Here is a 21,988-nt window from a genome sequence, read left to right on the forward strand (position 1 = left end):
TTGCCATTCACCGCACAGATGACGTGTTCTGGCCGCTTTGCAGGACAAGTCATACTTGCATTACCCTGCTTACCCCCCATCCCCCGCCTATATTAGATGTAGTCAGGCTTTCCCATCTTCATGTTTCATATGTTTCTTGGAAAATCTCCCGAGGATTACTTTATAGTCGGCAAAGTTAAAGACTGAAACATGGCAAAAAAGAAAACGAAGCAGCGCAAGCCGAATGAGGTGCCCAGGCGACTCCTCACTCCAGAGATCTCTCCCAAAATTGACTATCATCGGCCGTTGTCATCGTAAGTTCTCTAAATGAGTTGAAATCAGCTTTTTCTGACCTATTCACTGGCCCTACGAATTCCCTCTTGTTACCTTCATCATAGGGAGCAAGCAATATGGCATTCCCGCTCATTTCCTTCGGAATTACCAAAAACTCGCCCTTTCAATCCTTGGATCATCGACTCTCATCATGTCTAATGTTGATGAAGATATTGGGCATACAGTGGTGCACTTCTTATATACAGGCGGCTACGAGACAGTCAGCTCGCCTCTTGACGAAGGCACATCGGATCTCGCCAGAGAATACAAGAGGAGCGTTCTAGTCTACCATGCGTCAAGGACTTGGGGCCTGACTGATCTTGAAAACCTTGCTAAGCAAAAGATGCAGCACTTAGATGAGGAGGTTCCTATTCTTGAAATGCTACGGGTCATGAGGGACGTGTTTTCAAGCCTTCCCGCAGATGAAAACTGGCTTCCAGGTTACATCCAAGGAAACCTGCAGCGATTACTAAAGCCTGATGATCCAGGGCTTGGTTTATGCGAATTTTACAATATTCTCGGTCAGGATCATCAGTTTGATAATGCAGTGATGAAAATGATTCTCAAGATACTATCTATTCGCTTATTTCATATGAAAGATCAGCGCGGTAAGCCATTTCCAACAGATTAACGATACGGTGATCAGGCTGAGCCAACTTTTTGCGGTATCATTAGCGAATATACTGAACGGCATCATTTCAGAAGAATCTCCTCTTCAAGGGCCTACCCCCCCAGAGCCTGAGCCTACCCCCGAAGAGCCTGAGCCTGTTCCCGAAGAGACTTATCCTGAGCCCGACTGGCCTGAACCTGTCTCCGACTGGCCTGAACCTATCCCCGACGGGCCTGAGTCTGTCCCCGAAGAGCCTGAGCCTACCCCCGAAGAGACTTATTTTGAGCCCGACTGGCCTGAACCTGTCCCCGACGAGCTCCCCGCTGAAGGAGATAGCGAACAGTGGACCATCCCCCAAGTGCCTGCTGATGCTGACGGCTGGCCGCGCGCTTCTTTGTTACCTGGAGAAACGCCTAAGACCGAAATACTACAAGAGGCTCCTGATCAGGGCCACATAGTAAGGATTTCATACTCGGAATTAAATCTGTATGAAAATTGGGAAAGTCTGTCTTCGAAGAGAAGAGCTAAAAGGGTTAGAAAGCTTATATCTAGGGGACTTCCTGTCCCAAGCGAGACTGGTTTCATTTCAATAGTTGCAGCTTGAGAGTGATTTGCAGCAGCTTCAGCCAGGCAATCAAACCATTTACTTCCTGTTCGTAGATTCGTACGGTAAAGTATATTGAGGTAATCCTTGGGTCTGGAGCAAACTGGGGGGTTTCACTCTTGGTATTATTGGATGGTAAGAACGAACATAAAAGGACTTCTACCAAGTCGACCACCCTCTTATATGATTGGTTCGATGTTACTCCTTTGGACACAGCGGGGCGGTCTTTATTTTTTGGCGATCCGTTTGACTGATATTCGACGAAGACTAATAACTATTACCAACTCAAACCGGGGAATAGCGGTCCACCGTTTGCCTGCGCCGAGGTGGACCGTATCGCGGTCTTGACACACCTTCTTCGGTGCCTTTGCTCTTGCCACCCGCGGCTTGAACTGCCTTGCAAGGTGTGCCTCTATATGAAGATTCGTTCCTCACGTTGGAACTCCGTCCAGAATGCCCAGAATTTCCAGCCTTGCGGCCCTTGAGGCGTGTGCAATAGCGCACCTGGAGGGAGCCTTCTGACCTTCCAGGAAAATACTTTGCGATTCGTTTCCATGGCAGGCTTCGCTCTTCCTTCAATTCAATCAAAAGCTGGTCGTCCTTAGACAGGAATCGGGTTGGCCCGGTCGTTTTCCCAGCGCGGGGCCCTTTCTGAGGGGGTTGCTTGGAATGCTGACTGCCAATTTTGTTTTCATAATGTGAAGTAGCTCTGCCTGATCTCTGAGAGCAGGAATGCTCTGCCTGCTCTTCAAAAGTAACTGAATAGATGACCCTTGACAAAGATATCTGTCGCGTAAGAAAACCTCGGATAGGAATCGTTTCGATATCGTGCAAGCTTGTTGGGGAAGGTTGATCAGCGGCCACTTTGGATTGAACTGCCCCGTCGACCAAGAGACTTTTAGTGTTCTGCCGGGGAGGTCTAGGCTGAAGCTGCACGGCAGGTCGCTTTGCTCTTTTCAATCGATGGATAGGAACGTTGTTTCCATGTGCGTCTTCACCACTTTCGTCCACGTAGTCCGCATCGTCAGGGCCATCAGGGTCATCGCTGCTGTCATCAGATATATACTCATCCCGGTCTCGCTTCCTGTTCGAAGAGGCCATTCGTGTTATTGAGACAGAGTCATTCGTTCCTCGCTCTTGGAAACGGCAGTTGGGGATGACGACCGACGGCTGGTCCAACACTGGACAGAATCTTGTAACTTCCTCTGTTGGGCTGCATGGCGACTGCTTCTCACTGTCTTGAAATGTGGGTGGGATTGAACGCGCCAATGTTTTATTTTGATGAAGTTTTGGAGATGCTGACAAGCTCTCCGCATCACGACGCTGTAGCTCGCCTTCTTTGTCATGAGCTGCAGCCCTGTCTTTCTCCTGGCCAATAACCACATGACTTTCGGAAACGGGCTGTCTGTTGAACTTCTCGGCCGGCATGCTTTTCCCGATAACGCAAGCTGCCGGTTTCAACCCTAATTTGTCTGCTTCAATTCCAGCATCTCCAGGCAACAAATCCGTTGGAGTGGATTGCTTTTCCTGGCCCGCATGGTCAAAAACTTGGCCATTGTCCATTATATTGCCTTCTGCTATATCTATTGTCGGGTTCGAATGTGGCAAAATGTCTCCCTCCATCGTGGCTTCGTCTGCATTCTACCACGTGAGCCAAAGGACTGGGCAACCGAGCTAACTGAGAGAGCACTGACCTGCATTTTCATATGCTTCTGTTCGGCGTAGAATCTTTTCCTCCGCCACCGGGATGCAGAGGCCATCACGGACCGATGTAGAGTATAAAGGTGTGGATTGCTCAAGACCTCCCCCCTGGATAATATCTTGAGACGAAGATGTCACGTTGTTCTCATGATGCTCGTCACCTTGGAAGTCTGGTCTCAAAGTGCGAAGTCAGCCCTCTATTGTCGACCACTTTATCGTTAAGGAAAGAGAGATAGGGCACAATGAGTTCAACAGAGTGAATGGAAGAAATCAAGGGGGGTTAAAATGATGGCCACCACGTACCATCGTGACGCTGGTCGGATAAACCTTGCCCTACATCACTGCTGGAAACATCATCCGGCAATTCTCGAGTCGCCGTGCGTATATTCGATATAGCAACGCTTGCATCTCTTTCCGAAAAGGCATTCAAGAAATCCATGTCAAACTCATTCGAGCTGTCAATGGTCACTTCTTCCGCAAGCTCGTTGGGGGCTAATAACGTATCGGCTTCACTAGATGCATGGAAATGACTTTGAAGGTACGGCGCATGTCCCGAGAATGGAAGAGTCGAATGCCAGTGCTGGCTGGATAGAAACGGATGGGCCGGCGCGGGTCTATCCAAAGGTATCTGTGAATGGATACGATCGTGGGAGCCGGGTGCCCGGAACGGTTTGAAATATGGTTTTTTAGCAGGCGGACGATAATGGATGACGTCGTCCAGATTGATCGGTGCCATGCCGCGAGAAAGATTCAGACGCAATGCATCAGAACAGAAGAGAAAGAACTATAAACAGATAGTCAACTTCCTTCTCGGTCCAGGTGAGGACTTCCAACGACCCTTTATACCTGCCTACCTTCCCCTGCCTCTTCCGAGCGCTTTGGGCAGGTCGAATGGAGAAGAGTCGTGAGACAAAGCGCAGCCTGCCAATACGAGGATCCACCAACCCATCCACAACGGAATTCACAAAGGAGTCACGCGCAAGGCCGACACTGCATGCGGCATTTCTCCCATTGGATCAAAGCGTTTCTTATCCGGATCAGTCCACGGTCTGCCCTGCTGCGCCTTGCCAGAAGAGGACTATGGTGAAGGGATCGTCTCCGAAAGGGTGCTTAGCGTGGGCATCAGCGTCCAGTCGGGTGAGACATCATCATGCGCACGGTGATGCCGACCCTCCCAGGAACCTCCGATAGTCCAGATTCCTCGGTCTTCTTTGCTGCGCCTCGCTAGAACAGTGAATTTACGGCAAGATCGTCCACGGAAGATTACTTGGCGCACACAATGGCGTCTAGGAAAATGATAACCCATCATCCGTTAAGTGACGCTAGCCTATCCAAGGCCACTAAAAGTCGAAGCCCTCACGAAAAAGAAACCGGGAATGAGACATTCTTCGTCATGGGCGGGGCGTAAGAGCAGCAAGTGCCAATGGATGCATGGGTGTGGCGAGATTGTGATCAGCACTAGCTCAGAGAGCGCCGCGTCACTCGTGCTCGACCGACCAGGTCGTAGATCGAAAATCTCCTCGCAGGTCGAGGCTCTCCCCCCGGGCCGATCGTAGAAGGCTGTGCGTTGCAGCGGGCAAAACAAGCACATACCGAAGAAACAGGGACCAGAGGGTAGGCATGTAAGCTGTTGCCCAAGTCAAATCACAAGGTTGCAGCGCAGCGGTCTAATTTGAGGATCTGGGCGACCAGGGCCGATGGATGGATCCGTCTACAGCGAGTCGAGTGGAGAAAAGGCGCGCAGGCGATGTCGAGGAACTCAGCTGAAACAGGGAGGCGCAGGGAGAAGAATGCCGTGCGATCCGGAATTACGGTAACATTTCACTGCTGGGTGTGACGGGAGAGACAAAGGTGCAGTCAGTCAAAAAGAGGAGGACGATCGAGCGACGCACTGAAGTTATATAGTTCAAGGGTAAGGTCGGCAGGCGGTCGGAGATGGCAGATCCCCGTTTGGGGATAGCTGGAGGCGCCAAACTGCTTCGGGAAGCGCTAAACCAGATTGGAGTCCGCTAAGCCAGAACAGGAGTGGGTGGGGCCCTTCCATTTTTGGAAAAGCGTAGACGCCAAACCGAATTGGGATGGACCAAACCCAAACGAGCGGGACGCCAAACCCGATCGAGGGGGCGGCCGAATCCGGCCGCGTCGGCACAAATGGTATTTGTACTAGCTAGGCCCTTTCTCTATATATAATTTTTTAAAGGTAAGGTCTTTATTAAATTATAGTTTAATTGTCACGGTGCGAACCTTGATGCTTAGTTAGAGGAATATCACGGCACGTGATCTCCGACCTGTTTATCTGAACTTCAGTTCTAGATCTGTTGTAGCTCTTCGAGCTACGTCTTGTATTATAGCCTGCCCCTGCCTGTATCTGTCAATGGGAATCTGATCTGTTACGACCTGTTCCTACCAGTCCTCTCCTATCATACCGTCCTGCCAGCCCGCACCCTGACACTACGTAGCTCCTACCCCTAGGAGTTGACTGTCTGAAAATGTCTGAACCGCCCCGAAAGCCCCCGAACTGAACTCTGGTAGACCCGGTCCTGAGCAGACCGCTACCACTGAAGAACCGCCTGCTACCTGTAAAGTCCCGTCCGAGGAACCTGCCTGCACGACCAACTGGTCTCGAGAAACGAGACATTGCAGCCGTATCGCTAGCTGCGTGTGCTGCGTATGCAAGAAAGAAATACAGCATGTTCGCAATTACAACCGCGGACATCGAGACTGCACTGAACCCCAAGACCGACACTGAACCTGACCCCGTGTCTGCACTGCCTGAAGAGTTTAGAGACTTCGCCGAAGTGTTCTCACCCAAGGAAGCCGAGCGCTTGCCACCCCACCGATCATACGACCACAAGATGGTCTTACAAGAGGACAAACCCTTACCTTTTGGGCCCCTCTATCCCATGTCCCGAAATGAGCTCGAGGTCCTGAAAGACTGGATCGAAGATAACCTGAGGAAAGGGTTCATTCGGCCCAGCTCCTCGCCCGCTGCCTCGCCTGTTCTGTTCGTGAAGAAACCCGGCGGAGGTCTCCGCTTCTGCGTGGATTACCGTGCACCGAACGCAATCACTGTTAAGGACCGTTACCCGTTGCCGCTGACCAAGGAAACCCTGAATAACCTGAAAGGGATGAAGTTCTTTACGAAGATTGATATCATCTCCGCCTTCAACAATCTGCGAATTGCGAAGGGACAAGAATACCTGACTGCCTTCCGTACGAGATTAGGACTGTTCGAATCTTTGGTGATGCCATTTGGTTTAACTGGAGCCCCCGCATCCTTCCAACGATTTATCAACGACACGTTACGAGAGTACCTGGACTGTTTCTGTACTGCTTACCTGGACGATATCCTGATTTACAGCCGCACGCGTGCGGAACACATAGAACATGTACGAAAAGTCCTCCAGCGCCCCCGAGAGGCAGGCCTGTTCGCAAAACTATCGAAATGCGAATTCTGTGTGTCCGAGACGAAGTTCCTTGGTACTATCATCGGTGAAGATGGTATCCGTATGGACCCCGACAAGATCGAAACGATCGTGAACTGGAAAACACCGACCTGTCTGACTGATGTGCAAGCCTTTATTGGTTTCGGCAACTTCTACCGCCGCTTTATCAGAGACTTCTCGAAAGTCATCGCCCCGCTCGTGAGACTCACGAAGAAAGACGTCCGTTTCGAATGGACACCTGTCTGCCAGCTGAGCTTCGAAGCCTTGAAGAAGGCGTTTACATCTGCCCCGGTTCTGAAAGCGTTTGACTGGTCCAAGGAGATAGTCCTGGAAACAGACGCGTCTGATTTTGTCTCTGCCGGTGTACTGTCTCAGTACGATGACGCTGGAATACTGCACCCTATCGCATTTTTCTCGAAAAAACACTCCGCCGCCGAGTGTAACTATGAGATATACGATAAAGAACTGCTAGCCATAATCCGCTGCTTCGAAGAGTGGCGTCCCGAACTGGAGGGCACACCCTCGCCCGTGAAGGTCATAACTGACCACCGCAATCTGGAATATTTCACGACAACGAAACTCCTGAACCGCCGCCAAGCCCGATGGTCTGAATTCCTGTCCCGGTTTAACTTCAAGATCACGTACCGTCCCGGAAAACAAGGTGCAAAGCCCGACGCCCTGACCAGGAGGTCAGAGGATATCCCTAAAGAGGGGGATGAGCGCTTAGCGCATCAGAGCCAGACTGTTCTGAAGAAAGAAAACCTACAGATAAACGTCACAACACGACAGAGAAACGGAGTCACTACAACCACTCCACCTGAACTGCCAGACCTGCCAGAAGAACCGCCTGCTACCGCTGAAGTCCCGCCTACTATCACCGTTCCGCCCGACATTGCCGATCCGCCCATCACCGCTGCTCCTGAAACAAGAGTCCGATTCATCGAGAACAACCTGCCCGAACCACCATCTACGATCAAGGATTTACTGCTGGAAGCCTACAACCAAGATAAAGTAGTACAATCTATCCTGGAAGCGTTAGACAAGAACGCTAGCCGTCACCCTGAGATTACACTTGCCGACTGCGAACGAAGAGGCAACTACCTCTACTACCGGAACCGCTTGTACGTCCCTGACAACGATGAACTGAAAGCTGAAATACTGCGCCTGTGTCATGACAAGCCCACCGTGGGACACCCTGGCCGGTCGAAGACCTATGAACTGCTGTCCCGAGAATACTACTGGCCTAGAGTATACCAGTACGTGAGCGACTGGACCAAGAACTGCCATACCTGCCGCCGTATCACCCCCGCCCGAGAAGTCCGTCAAGGGATCCTGAGACAACTGCCCGTACCTGAGAGAGCCTGGCAAGATATCAGCATGGACTTCATCCCGCACCTGCCCCTGAGCTACGGTTACGACGCCATCCTAGTCGTGGTAGACCGTCTGACCAAGATGAAGCACTTCATACACTGCAAGGGAACCTGCAACGCTGAAGAAGTCGCCCGCCTGTACACCCGTCATGTCTGGAAACTGCACGGCCTGCCGAATACCGTTGTATCTGACCGAGGACCCCAGTTCGTGGCCCAATTCTGGAAACACCTGACAAAGCGCCTGCGAATCACCAACCTGCTGTCAACCGCTTATCACCCGGAAACTGATGGCCAGACTGAACGCGCGAACGCCGTACTGGAACAATACCTCCGAGCGTATGTGTCCTACTTACAGGACGACTGGTCTGAATGGCTCCTGCTGGCCGAATTCACTGCAAACTCTCATTACTCCGAGAGCACCCGAGTTTCTCCGTTCTACGCGAACTATGGGTTCCACCCCCGCATCGGGTTCGAACCATCCCAGCCTGCCAGTCACCCTGCGACCCGAGACGCGGAAAAGTTTGCTACACGAATGCAAGAACTGACTGAGTACGTCCGCGCCGAGATACTGTCCGCACAAGCCCGATACGAAGAACAAACGAACCGTCACCGTGCCCCTGCCCGCCGATACCGTCCTGGACAACTGGTCTGGCTGAACGCCAGGAATATCCGAACCCTCCGCCCGCAGAAGAAACTGGACTGGAAGAACCTAGGCCCCTTTAAGGTCCTAGAAGCTATAAGCGCACACGCTTACAAGCTCGAACTGCCTGCTAGTATGAAGATCCACCCTGTGTTTAACGTCAGCCTGCTACAGCCTGCCGCCACGAACCCGGTAAATGGACAAGTTACTGAACCCGCACCGCCTGTCGAAGTCGAAGGACTGGAAGAATGGGAAGTTGAAGACATCCTAGATTCCCGCTGGGAACGACGAGGCCGAGGAGGCCCGCGTCTGAAGTACACCGTCAAATGGATTGGTTACGACGAACCCACTGAAGAGCCTGTTGAATACCTGGACCACGCCCGCGAAATCATACGGAACTTCCACCGAAGATACCCGCACAAGCCTCGCCTCGACGCAGCTCGGCTCTAAGGGAGGGGGTACTGTCACGGTGTGAACCGTAATGCTTAGTAAAAGGAAGATCACGGCACGTGATCTCCGACCTGTTTATCTTGAACTTCAGTTCTAGATCCTGTTGTAGCTCTTCGAGCTACGTCTTGTATATTAGCCTGCCCCTGCCTGTGCCTGTACCTGTCAATGAGAATCTGATCTGTTACGACCTGTCCCTGCCAGTCATCTCCTATCATACCGTCCTGCCAGCCCGCACCCTGACATAGAGGCGTAAAGAGAGTGTTATTTTAGTACGTTGAATCAGCGGGCTACTTCATGAATTAAAGAGATTTCTTGATTTTTAAAAGCCTAGATAGCTAGTAAGATCCTACCCTCTTACTCTATTAAATTTTAAGAGCTTCGAGAGCATATTAGTGGTATGGTGGATGGTTAAAGAAGTAGGGTTTAAATTAATTGACGCGTTTTAGTGGAGGTGTCTAGCTCGGGTGTTTATCTAGCTCGGTAGTGAAATACGTTATATTAGGCCCTCACATCCGTTAGGGACCACTGGAGTAACCGGGAAGTCACATGACTTCTAACACTTTGAAAATTTCGGAGAATAGGATTTCAAGAGCAGAAAGCGGCGGCGCCCCAGTGAGGAAATTCGCATCTACGTAGATATTCAAATTATAAAGTAGATTGGCATGTAATGTACAAGCCACGGACTACGATCTTCACCACATGCCATGGCAAAGTCGGGATCCGAGAGCCCGGAAAGGCAGTTCGCCACGTTAGAGGAATAAGCTCTACTTCAAACTCCTGGGAGAAGCATAGAACATAAATGCGGAAATCATTCCGCACATGAATTGACACCGGCACATCACTGCCATCTCCCGAGCGGCCTTGCCGCTCCTATCTCTTACCCGAGCTCCGCCTTTAATTCCAAGCTTCCGGGGAATGTCTTTGTAGACACATTTGGGAAGAACTACCAGGTACTCCTCACGATATATGTAGATTGAGGCCGATATTGCTTCCGATTGCCCTAGGCCATTCCCCCACAATCTTCAGAATTTATATATTAAATGAAGGGCTTGGGTGATCTGGATGTCTTTCTTGTTTTCTATAATTCTTAAAAATTTTTACCAATCATTTCTATTTCCTCAAGGCTTTCCCACCGGACTTTGTGTGAACTTCAGTCAACGTAAGCAGACAGCGGTGAGATTTGCCCGTGAAGATCCACAGAAAGCCCGGAAACCCAGCACGGGTGGATCAGACCACCTGTTGGCTTCTCTCTCCTTCTTTCAATCCTGTACAACACCTACTCCATTTAGCGCTCTTTTTTTGGGGGGGGGGCCCATACTTGCAAAAGATCTACTCTTTATTGATCCCTTTTGTGTTTCTTCTCCTGGCCTTGGAATCCATTTAACCAAATCTCCCCTCACGGCGGGAATTCGCGCCACAACAAACTTCCCCTCGTTCCCCGCGGGACACGCACCGCACAACATGATGGCCCAAATGGATACACTCGATTATGTCGTCTTGGTGGCCCTCTTGGTGGGTAGCGTTGCCTACTTCACCAAGGGTAGCTACTGGGCCGTCCAAAAAGATCCATACGCCTCCTCGGCCGCCACCCTGAATGGAGCCGCCAAGAGCGGCAAAACCCGCGACATCGTGGAGAAGATGGAGGAGACAAGCAAGAACTGTGTCATCTTCTATGGCTCCCAGACTGGTACTGCAGAGGATTACGCATCTCGACTCGCCAAGGAAGGCTCCCAGCGCTTCGGACTGAAGACTATGGTCGCCGACATGGAGGACTATGACTACGAGAACCTGGACAAATTCCCTGATGACAAGATCGCATTCTTCGTGCTGGCTACATATGGCGAGGGCGAGCCTACCGACAACGCCGTGGATTTCTACCAATTTTTCACCGGCGAGGACGTCGCTTTTGAGAGTGGCGCCTCCGCCGAAGACAAGCCTCTGTCCTCGTTGAAGTATGTCGCATTCGGCCTGGGCAACAACACTTATGAACACTACAATGCCATGGTCCGTCAGGTTGATACCGCTCTGACAAAACTTGGTGCGCAGCGCATTGGAACTGCTGGCGAGGGCGACGATGGCGCTGGAACCATGGAAGAGGATTTCCTGGCCTGGAAGGAGCCGATGTGGGCTGCTCTGTCAGACGCCATGAATCTCCAGGAACGTGAAGCTGTCTACGAAGCCGTCTTTTCCGTTGTCGAGGATGATGAGAGATCCCCGGAGGACGAGTCCGTCTACTTGGGAGAGCCCACTGCCTCCCACCGGGATGGTCGCGCTAAGGGTCCCTATTCCGCGCACAACCCCTACATTGCCCCGATTATCGAATCCTCGGAACTGTTCACTGTCAAGGACCGTAACTGTCTGCACATGGAAATTAGCATTGCCGGTAGCAACCTCAGCTACCAAACTGGTGATCACATCGCTATCTGGCCCACGAACGCGGGTGTCGAGGTTGATCGTTTCCTCGAGGTCTTTGGTATTGCGGAGAAGCGCCACTCGGTGATCAACGTCAAGGGTATTGATGTCACGGCCAAGGTCCCTATTCCCACCCCAACCACCTATGATGCCGCTGTCCGCTACTACATGGAAGTGTGCGCCCCCGTCTCCCGTCAGTTTGTCTCAACCCTCGCTGCTTTTGCTCCTGATGAGGAGAGCAAAGCCGAGATTGTCCGCTTGGGTAACGATAAGGACTACTTCCACGAGAAGATCACCAACCAGCGCTTCACCATTGCTCAGGCGCTCCAGAGTATCACGTCTAAGCCGTTCTCTGCCGTACCTTTCTCGCTGCTCATTGAAGGTCTCAACAAGCTCCAACCCCGGTACTACTCTATCTCTTCCTCATCCTTGGCCCAAAAGGATAAGATCAGCATCACCGCTGTCGTCGAGTCTGTTCGTCTGCCAGGTGCCTCGCACATTGTTAAAGGTGTCACCACCAACTACCTTTTGGCTCTTAAGCAGGAGCAGAACGGTGACCTGTCCCCCGATCCTCACGGCCTGACCTACTCGATCACCGGTCCTCGCAACAAGTACGATGGTATCCACGTGCCTGTCCATGTTCGTCACTCTAACTTCAAGTTGCCTTCCGACCCGTCAAAGCCTATCATCATGGTTGGTCCTGGTACTGGTGTCGCGCCTTTCCGTGGTTTCATCCAGGAACGTGCTGCTCTTGCTGCCAAGGGAGAGAAGATTGGTAAAATGGTTTTGTTCTTTGGATGCCGCAAGAGCGACGAGGACTTCATCTACAAGGATGAATTCAAGGTATGATATTAGCCCCCTACACTTGAAGTCTGAACCTCCACCCTGACATTATTCCTTCAGAAATTCCAAGATCAAATGGGTGACTCCCTGAAGATTATCACAGCCTTCTCCCGCGAAGGACCCGAGAAGGTTTACGTCCAGCACCGCATGAAGGAGAATGCCGAGCTCATCAGCGAGCTGCTAAAGCAAAAGGCCAACTTCTATGTCTGTGGTGATGCTGCCAACATGGCCCGTGAGGTCAACTTGGCCCTTGGCCACATCATTGCCCAGCAGCGGGATTTGCCCGCTGAGAAGGGCGATGAGATGGTCAAGCACATGCGTAGCAGCGGCAGCTACCAGGAGGACGTCTGGTCATGATTCCATGATTGATGAACACTTCTATGTACCTGCAACCACATTTAGATGATTGTGCCTATATCTTATCAATTATTTCGATACGATACGGCTTTTGCTTTATTTGCGCCGCATGTTTCCCTAGCATTGGCCTCCTGTTGAGGAGCCTGAGTTTGCTAGCTATGGACGGCCGTTTTGACGGGGATGATATTAGACTTGTAAATCACGTAGGTCACTATTTTTTCCCTTCGTTTTTCAAAATCGTAAGACTTGAGTTAATGTACGTGAGTATTTATTCAAATGGAAGTACGAACACTTGTGTGGATGCTTTCGGTTGTAAGCGCGGAATTTAGACGTCATTTGCACGGGAACCTCGACTTCTCTCATATTCCCCCCACACCGACTGAGCAATCCTTGCCTCAAGTGAGATGATTTAAAGAAATGTACAATCCATAAAACATCACCACTTGCCTTCCTCATATCAGTCCACTGTCCTTCTTACTCTCGGATATTACCCATCCTCGCAGGGTGGTGCGACGAACCTCAAGCCTAGCTAGCTCCGCGCTGTCAGATACCGCGGGTAGCTGAACTACGATGGCCTATGTCGTTCCCATCCATCGGGCAAGCAGCATTCGCCATGCAGTGAAGCTTAACTTTTTTTCCCCGGACGAAGAGTGCCTTGTTGCAGCGTGAGTCCCATCCTCTCGCGAAGTTGCGAACCCAAGCCGACTTACCACCCGATGACGACGAGCACGATAGCTAACTATCCCACGAACCAACAGAAAAGCTAGCCGTCTCGAGTTCTACACGCTCACTCCGGATGGAATCGTTCTGACCGTGACTCGTGCTCTGAATGCGCGGGTCACGATGCTCGCGCGCCTACCCGCACCCACAAATTCACCAACCGACCACATCTTCGTCGGCACAGACCAATACAACTATTTTACGATTACATGGGATCGGGAAACAAATGATATCAAAACTGCGCGTACCTGCGTTGACATCGCCGAGCCCTCGTCTCGGGAGTCCCAATGCGCACCACGATGTCTGATCGATCCCACGGGACGGTTCATGACGCTGGAAGTATACGAGGGCGTGATAGTCGTCGTGCCGATCGTACAGCCGACGAAGAAAAGGGGCCGGATGTCCATGGCAGGGTCCCAGCCTGACTTCCCGCTGCAGGTGGGAGAGCTTGACAAGCCGACTACGTCCCGCATTGATGAGCTTTTCGTTCGATCCTCCGCATTTTTGCATTCGGAATCTAGTCCTTGGTTGGCATTACTCTACGAAGATAACCAACAGAAGGTACGGCTTCGAATCCGCGAGCTGGATTTCACACCGGGCAGTTCGGGGACTTTGGCAGATGCTACTTTCAAGGAGGTGCAGAAGTTGGAAGGGGGTGAATTCGGACAGGAGCTTGATCTTGGATCGTCGCATCTTATTCCTATCCCGGCTCCGTTGGGAGGTCTTATTGTTCTTGGGGAGACATCGATTAAGTACATCGACGATAATGCCAATGACGTGATCACGCGGCATCTTGAAGAGGCGACAGTCTTCGTGGCTTGGGAGAAGGTCGATAGTCAGCGGTGGCTGTTGGCTGATGACTATGGTAGGCTATTCTTCCTGTCTTTTATCCTGAACAACTTGGGCGAAATCGATGACTGGAAGCTTGAGTCTCTGGGTAAGACGGCTCGTGCATCGGTGTTGGTATATCTTGGTGGAGGCATGTTGTTTGTTGGCTCGCATCACGGCGACTCCCAGGTCCTCCGGCTCGATGGTACCTCGTTCGAGGTAATCCAGACATTGTCTAACATTGCACCCATTCTCGACTTCACTATAATGGATCTTGGGAACCGTACAAATGAGAGCCAAACGCATGAGTTTTCGTCCGGGCAGGCTCGAATCGTTACTGGCTCTGGTGCCTTCGATGACGGGACGCTACGCAGTCTGCGCAGTGGTGTTGGCATGGAAGACTTGGGCGTGCTGGGAGAAATGGAGCACATCAGCGATCTTTGGGGACTGCAAACTCGAAGCACAGGCGACTACCTAGATACGCTTATTGTTACATTTGTTGACGAAACGCGTGTGTTCCAGTTTAGCCCTGACGGTGAAGTTGAAGAATTGGATAACTTCCTCGGACTTTCACTCACGGAATCTACACTGCTCGCCACAAGACTTCAGGGTGGCCGTATTCTTCAGGTTACAGAACAGCGAGCGCTGGTGGCTGATCTAGAAAGCGGAATGGTGATATTTGAATGGGTGCCTCAAGACCAGAAGCTGATCACTGCTGTGTCGACCAACGAGGACCATCTGGTCCTCGTTATTAGTGGCCAAATTGTGGCCTCCTTTGATATCAGAGACAATGTCCAAATCATCAAACTGAAGGATCTCGGTGCTGACCAGCAAATCTCTGGCCTGACTGTCCCATCAACGCCAACGGGAGTTTTTATCGCAGGCTTCCCTCAATCAGCCAAGGTGTCAATCCTGGATATCAAGGACTTCGCTGTTCTTCAAACGAAATCACTAGGTCCTCCCGGAGAGAGCTTCCCTCGATCAGTTCTTGTAGCCGAAGTGCTCGCAAACAGCCAGCCTACCCTCTTCATCTCCATGGCCGATGGCTGCGTCATCACATTCTCCCTAGATTCACGAGACTGCTCGCTAAGTGAGATGAATAAGCTGATTCTTGGTTCCGAACAACCCATCTTCAAGAAACTCCCCAAGGGCGATGGCCTATACAATGTCTTCGCTACCTGCGAGAATCCCAGCCTGATTTATGGTTCCGAGGGCCGGATCATCTACTCTGCGGTGAACTCCGATGGTGCATCACGGGTATGCCATTTGAACGCAGAGGCATACCCAGACTCCATCGCTGTGGCAACCGAGAAAGAGCTGAAAATCGCGCTGGTTGACAGGGAGCGCACAACACAAATTCAAACGTTGCCAATGGGTTCCACTGTTCGTCGTGTTGCATACTCTCCTTCAGAAAAGGCATTTGGAATTGGCACGATTGATCGCAAGCTCGAGAATGGTGCCGAGGTTGTGAAGAGCCACTTTGTCCTTGCCGATGAGATCATGTTCCGGCGTCTTGACGCGCTAGAACTGGGCCCTGACGAACTGGTGGAGAGTGTTGTTCGCGCCGAGCTCCCAGCAGGGAAGGATGAAAATGGAAAAGAGATCGTGAAGGACCGATTTGTTGTCGGTACAGCCTTCGCAGACGAAGACCAAGAGGAATCGATCCGCGGGCGGATCCTTATTCTAGAAGTCGATCATGGCCGCAAGCTGAGCCAAGTCGCTGAACTACCAGTTATGGGCGCCTGTCGGGCTCTCGCTATGATGGGCGACTGCATTGTCGCGGCACTTGTAAAAACTGCAAGTATTAATCAACTGCATGTTTGAACTCTTTACTGATGACATCCAGGTCGTTGTGTATAGAGTCAAAATCAATAATGTTGGACCGATGAAGCTTGAGAAGCTCGCTGCATACCGGACCTCCACCGCACCAGTCGACGTTACAGTCGTCGACAACCTAATAGCAGTGGCAGATCTCATGAAGAGCCTTTGCCTTATCAGGTATACACCGGGCCACACTGGGGAGCCTGCCAAACTGACCGAAGTCGGTCGTCATTATCAGACCGTCTGGAGCACAGCAATTGCTTGCGTCGGGGACGAGACATTCCTCCAGAGTGACGCTGAAGGAAATCTCATCGTTCTTTCGCGGAACACGAATGGTGTCACCGCCCAGGACAAACACAGGCTGATCCCTACTAGCGAAATCTCACTAGGGGAGATGGTTAATCGTATCCGACCAGTTCATATTCCACAACTTTGCAGCGTTATGGTGACACCGCGGGCGTTCATGGCGACAGTAAGTCCATCTCAATTGATATTGTTAACTAACACCAAAGACCTCTTTACTAACCTGTTCAAAGGTTGAAGGCTCCATTTTCCTCTTTGCCGTTATCAACCCCGAACATCAAGATTTCCTTATGACCCTGCAGGCTGCTCTTTCCCAGAAACTCAATTCACTAGGCAACTTGTCATTCGACAAGTTCCGCGGCTTCAGAACTATGGTGCGCAGCGCTGCTGCACCGTACCGGTTTGTGGACGGCGAGCTTATTGAGCAGTTCTTGAAGTGCACACCGAGCATGCAAGAGGAGATTGCGCAGGAAGTTGGCTCCTCAGACGTTGGGGAGGTCAAGAGATTGATTGAGGCTTTGCGGAGACTTCACTGATCTCTGATGAGGTACCCGTCTCTTAGGGCATGGGCGACTGGTTGCGAACAGTCCATGAATACAGGTAAAATACGGCGATGGCTGGTTTCTAGGAGGGCCCAGGAAAAGATTTCTGGCTCGGGGATGATTGGATTGGAAGCATGTTTAAGGTGCAAATAGAGATTTATGACTTCAAAGCATGCGTCAATTGTGCCAAGAGCTACGAGCAGTTCAGAACTTCAAACCAAAGTTAGAGGGGCCGTGAAGGTCCTATTAAATTAGAATCTACTGATTAAAAGTACAAAAGAACCTAGAAACCCCATCGACCATGCAAATGTGCACAGACTCAAGGACAACCCGAGACCGAAGACTCAAATCTCAAAGATCCTTCTTGACCTTCACATCAACCTCTTCCTCCTCACTCCAATCCAACAACTCCATAATCTGATCCCGACTCAAATCCTCAGCGCGCTGATCCTTCTTCACACGCTTGATGTAATTCTTCTGACGCTTGCGGGCCATATCATTCCACTCAGGAACACCACTAGCAGCCGCCATAAGATCCTCTTCATCCTCCAGCTCATCATCCGTATTGTCAACCTCACCAAGGACCTTGCCCTTTCCGCCATCACCACCGGCACGCAGCGAGTTTGGCGACACCTTGACTTTCCCGAACTGCGCCCTCTCCTTCTCGCGCTTCTCCTTCTCCTTGCGACGGTCACGGTCGTGCATCCACTTAAACGTCTTCTCAATGTACGGGCGGATGAGTAGGTAGAAGATCACGCTGCCGATGACTTTTGTCCAGCGCTTGCCGCTCATCTGCGCGATGGAGGCGTATCCGTTTTTGAAGAAACGGGTCACAATCAACTCGAAGAAAGCGTAGATTTGGCCAAAAAAATCAAGAGCAGCGGCCGCGGCCTTTTCGCTCAGATCTGCCTGTGGTGTGGACATGGTGGATGATGTGGTTTTTTTGGATTTTGGATTGAGGGTTTAGAGGGAGATGGGAACTCGGTGGTTACCCGCAGAATGGGGTGGGAAGTTGTAGAAGAGGACAGTCAGAGGTAGATTAGAGTAAAGTAGAGAGTTTTCGTAAGAGTTTTAAGAATTGAGGGATTAATTGACGGGGTCTGCGATTGCTTTGCGCTTCTTTGATATTCCGCGGCTACCGTAACGAGGGATACCTGTTTGGGGCTAGCGTGGCCTAGATGCCGGATTAGCCATTAATCCGCGGACGCGTCATTGGCCAATTAGATGTCGCCAGTTTTACATGAAGACGCGCTCGGCTTGTTATCTTGCATTTTCTCACCATGGAGCAAACTGAAGAGGCTAGTTTGGAGGAGGTCAGTGTCAGTGGGACCTTGTCATCTACTTGGCTAACTCTATCTTGTAGCGCTTGAAGTCCGCGTTGTGGTTGTCCATCGGCAAAATTGTGGATGAGGAGACTATCAAGCTGGGAGTCAATGCCACTCCGCAGTTTATCGGTGCCTTGACAGAGATGGTTTGGGCTCAGATAGGTTTGTTTCGCCCAGTAGTTGACTTTTTGTCTTTACAACTGACTATTCGCAGAGACAGTCAGCCAGGATCTAGAATCCTTTGCAAAGTAAGTAAGCGTCATTGCTGCGACAGAGTAGTAATTGTTGCTACTATTCTCATGGGATAGTACTTCTAACCAGAAGTGTACTAACATTATTTTCTGATCCAGACACGCAGGGAGATCCACCGTCAATATGTCTGATGTGATGCTACTCGCTCGGCGCAATGAAGGACTGGATTCAATTCTCCGGGCTTTCGTTGAACAAGAAAAGCAACGCCAGGAAGACTCCTGAAGAGTGGTATGTCAGCCGGCTTCGATTAAAAAGACATCATGCAGTCTTACAGGCCATTGTCAAGGATTATGTCGCTTTCAACCCGTGATTCCCAACCGAATTAAACTGTGAGTTGAAACATGAGATCTTAATTGCATCCATTATTAGACACCATTCTTAGACGTTTACAAGATCAGCATCTTGCATTCTTGATCGTAAAACTGACATCTCTCCAAGAAGCTTGCTCGATTTGTATGGCCTGTGAAGCAACAGGGGTATCAGCTATACCCAAGCGTCCGCGCTACGGCAGCGGTGGCACTCTTCAACTCATATTGATGCAATATGCATTCCCCACTAAGGCGCCCCTTACCCAGGCGAAACTAGGCTCTTTGTCCAGATCCGAATCACGAATCTAATCGCGACGAAAATTGTACCAAGTACTTTATGTGGGCAGTAGCACCATGTTGAAAATATTTAGGTGACACGGGCTAGCACAGAGTCATGCTGCATTACAGCCTAGTATTTTGGCAGATATTTGTTCTCATCCCTGCTGGACCACACCTTGTGTTTCTTAACTCCACAAACTTCATCTCACCAAGATGATATTCTATTTCCTCTGCGGCAGATCTAATTTCACCAAGGTTTCCCGTTATACCTCGTACGTTTGCAATGTTTGTATTCGGCAAGTGGGCGTGGCGCGGAAGACCCAGCGAAATTTCCGGATGGGTGCAGACGTCATTTCCAATGTGGCGGGTTTGTACAATGGACTCCAGCCACTATATCTACAATAGTATACGGTGGTACAACACAGCCACCTGTTGTAGAATTCATAGGGGAAAGCGAAGGTGCTGGGAAGTGGCGGTTTTAAACGAAACGATACCACTACTGGTATCAAAGTTGTCTCATGTATGGAAGGATACTTAAATTGGTTAAAAGTGTTGCTTGAGCGCTAGTTTTTCTTGTAGTTCTTTCCAATTTCATCTTCAACTGAAAACCCCGATAATACCTCATATCAGTGGAGATTCAAGGCCACTTAAGGGCTGTCTATTGCAGGCTGGGATATACAGAACTATTTGAAATGATCTGTAGATCGTATAAAGTGTAAGGGTCAAGAAAGTTGTGAAATTAGACGGTGGCGACTTCTATAACCGGAGACGGCAAGGTGGAACTCAGCTGATATCATCGAGTGGGGTCATCTGGGGTCATTTTAGAGTGTGGCGCAGATGGCCGTAGAGCTGCCCCAGGATTGACGTGCATCTGATCTTAATCTTGATCCTTAAAACTCATATCCTGTTGGGTTAATTTCACATCTTCTCTCCCCTGGATAATACAGTCGCTACTGACATACACCCAAAAATTGCCTTCGTCCACTTTGTACAACATGGGAGCCGGCGGGGTTATCCTGCGGTTTTTCAACCTCGGACTGCGTGTTCTGCAGTTCCTTGATGCCGCCGTCATTCTCGGCATCTTTTCGTACTTCTTGGCTGTCTTGACCAGGAATGACCAAACCATCGTGACATGGATCAAGGCTGTTGAAGGCTTGGCAGGAGCAGCAACCGCCTACAGTCTGCTCGGCATCATATTATCCTGTTGCCTGGGCGGTGTAGCCTTCTTTGCATTCTTGGGTGTTGCCCTGGACATATGCTTTGTGGGCGCGATGGTTGCCATCGCCATCTTGACTCGCGATAGTGTTGGCAAATGTACTGGAATAGTGGACACACCAATGGGCACGGGCAACGCCAACTATGACACTGCTTCCAAGAATCTGAAATTTGGCATGGCCTGCAAACTGGAAAAGGTCGTCTTTGCAGTGGCGGTGATCGGAATGTGAGTTGATCCTAAATTAATGATAATCACTGTTCTTTGGACCATGCTTATTTATCTTGCCTAGCTTTTTCTACTTGACCTCCATCCTTTTCCAAATCCTTCTTGCCCGCCACCACAAGCGTGAGAAGCGGTTCGGTCCCTCCCCTACCAACGGCTACACCCATGGCAGTCGCAAAGCCTTCTGGCGTCGTAACAAGAACATTCCTGAGGCTACTGGCGGTGCCGATACTTTACCCGGCCACCCAACTCCTCAAGAACTGGAGATGGGTGCCGAGCCCAACACGGAGAAGGGCTGGTTCAGCTCGTGGGGCAAAAACCAGAACGCAGCCAATGCTCCGGTTGCTATTCCGGCTGCGGGTAGCTATGGTTATCGTAGCTCGGCGTACACTGGCAACATCTAGGTTGCTGGTGCAAAATACTATCTGTTCCGAGTATACTGATCTGAATGGACCAGTGCCCGTACGCTGGTCGACGTTTCTATGAGCCCCTTGTGTTATTTGAGAGCCACGATACCACTGCTTTAGTTGTATTTAGATTGGACTGTAAAATGTGGAGGATATCTGGCAAGCATATTTGGGTCTCTCGAGACCAGCTGGTCACGATTTTAATATTAATCAATTTTCTCTTCTACATATGTCTTTCCACACCAAGTAACCTATTAAAGGTCCCGATTTGAGGTTCGTGTTCCTAGATGTAACATGAGAATGGCATTCAGCCTTGCTTTCCGCATGCGTCAAAATTTGGCAACATACCGGATTCGATCTTGTGAGACCGATGGCTGATTTCCCTTCAGATTGACCTGAGGAATGATGGGGATATTTCTTGAAATTGATTTAACTTATATGAGGAGAAGATCATGTTAGTGCCGCGCCCAAGTAAGCTACTATCGACGCTATGTCTCCCTGCGATGCTGATCAGCTCGTTCGGTTAACAACATCCATGACCACATGAGATGGCTATCTGGATAGTCGATAATCTTCTCATTTGGTTGCTAATTTGCTTGGGAAGATAATAAAGAGAAGATCAGCCAAAGGATGGCAGTAGTGTGAGATGTGCCCAAATGAATTCTAAACGGTGTACACGGATGGAAGTTCATATGAAGGGCTTTAATCAAATTGCATGAAATTCATAACCAAAACTGGTAGATATACTTCAAAAACTATTAAGAATCACCGATGACAATGCTAGGATCCAGGAGGAAATTGATTGGCGGCCGTCTTTCTCTACACCGCGAAGGAGACGAGGTATTCAGGGCTTGGGGCAGAACTAAGATAAGAAAATGTAGCATTTCCAGACATTGGGATCCTGCGAGTTTATCCTCAGAGCTCCATAAGGATAAATTGGACAAGCACTTTGAAAATCCAGAGCCACGGGTTTTCCCCCGTGGAAATAACTCTTCATCCGCATCGTGAAAGAGATGAAGT

At 50.4% G+C, this 21,988-nt stretch overlaps 7 protein-coding genes across 7 annotated transcripts; 5 read left to right on the forward strand and 2 right to left on the reverse strand.

Moving 5' to 3' along the window:
• Positions 1-463: 463 nt before the first annotated feature.
• Positions 464-1,605, forward strand: Pdw03_6183 (Membrane transport family protein; the record flags this gene model as incomplete). The annotated part of the gene is made up of 3 exons (XM_066101281.1): positions 464-920; positions 1,015-1,379; positions 1,516-1,605. 3 exons carry the CDS (start codon positions 464-466, stop codon positions 1,603-1,605), a joined length of 912 nt encoding a protein of 303 aa, XP_065956364.1.
• Positions 1,606-1,811: 206 nt separating this feature from the next.
• Positions 1,812-4,230, reverse strand: Pdw03_6184 (Homeodomain-like; the record flags this gene model as incomplete). The annotated part of the gene is made up of 5 exons (XM_014680274.2): positions 1,812-3,160; positions 3,221-3,397; positions 3,531-4,011; positions 4,082-4,148; positions 4,193-4,230. 5 exons carry the CDS (start codon positions 4,228-4,230, stop codon positions 1,812-1,814), a joined length of 2,112 nt encoding a protein of 703 aa, XP_014535760.2.
• Positions 4,231-10,594: 6,364 nt separating this feature from the next.
• Positions 10,595-12,745, forward strand: Pdw03_6185 (NADPH--cytochrome P450 reductase; the record flags this gene model as incomplete). The annotated part of the gene is made up of 2 exons (XM_014680273.1): positions 10,595-12,388; positions 12,449-12,745. 2 exons carry the CDS (start codon positions 10,595-10,597, stop codon positions 12,743-12,745), a joined length of 2,091 nt encoding a protein of 696 aa, XP_014535759.1.
• Positions 12,746-13,315: 570 nt separating this feature from the next.
• On the forward strand, positions 13,316-16,953 carry Pdw03_6186 (UV-damaged DNA binding protein, putative; the record flags this gene model as incomplete). Its single annotated transcript, XM_066101282.1, has 4 exons — positions 13,316-13,410; positions 13,504-16,090; positions 16,140-16,586; positions 16,651-16,953. 4 exons carry the CDS (start codon positions 13,316-13,318, stop codon positions 16,951-16,953), a joined length of 3,432 nt encoding a protein of 1,143 aa, XP_065956365.1.
• A 357-nt stretch (positions 16,954-17,310) lies between these two features.
• Pdw03_6187 (Protein trafficking Pga2) lies at positions 17,311-17,883 on the reverse strand (the record flags this gene model as incomplete). Its single annotated transcript, XM_014680271.1, has 1 exon — positions 17,311-17,883. The coding sequence occupies one exon, from the start codon at positions 17,881-17,883 to the stop codon at positions 17,311-17,313; it is 573 nt and encodes a 190-aa protein (XP_014535757.1).
• Positions 17,884-18,239: 356 nt separating this feature from the next.
• On the forward strand, positions 18,240-19,002 carry Pdw03_6188 (Bromodomain transcription factor; the record flags this gene model as incomplete). Its single annotated transcript, XM_066101283.1, has 6 exons — positions 18,240-18,272; positions 18,323-18,446; positions 18,499-18,532; positions 18,733-18,764; positions 18,823-18,865; positions 18,975-19,002. The coding sequence occupies 6 exons, from the start codon at positions 18,240-18,242 to the stop codon at positions 19,000-19,002; spliced, it is 294 nt and encodes a 97-aa protein (XP_065956366.1).
• Positions 19,003-20,118: 1,116 nt separating this feature from the next.
• Positions 20,119-20,965, forward strand: Pdw03_6189 (UV-damage endonuclease; the record flags this gene model as incomplete). The annotated part of the gene is made up of 2 exons (XM_014680269.1): positions 20,119-20,564; positions 20,629-20,965. The coding sequence occupies 2 exons, from the start codon at positions 20,119-20,121 to the stop codon at positions 20,963-20,965; spliced, it is 783 nt and encodes a 260-aa protein (XP_014535755.1).
• Between the last annotated feature and the right edge of the window lie 1,023 nt (positions 20,966-21,988).

This window comes from Penicillium digitatum, chromosome 2, assembly GCF_016767815.1.
Source record: "Penicillium digitatum chromosome 2, complete sequence".
Taxonomy (NCBI): Eukaryota; Fungi; Ascomycota; class Eurotiomycetes; order Eurotiales; family Aspergillaceae; genus Penicillium; species Penicillium digitatum.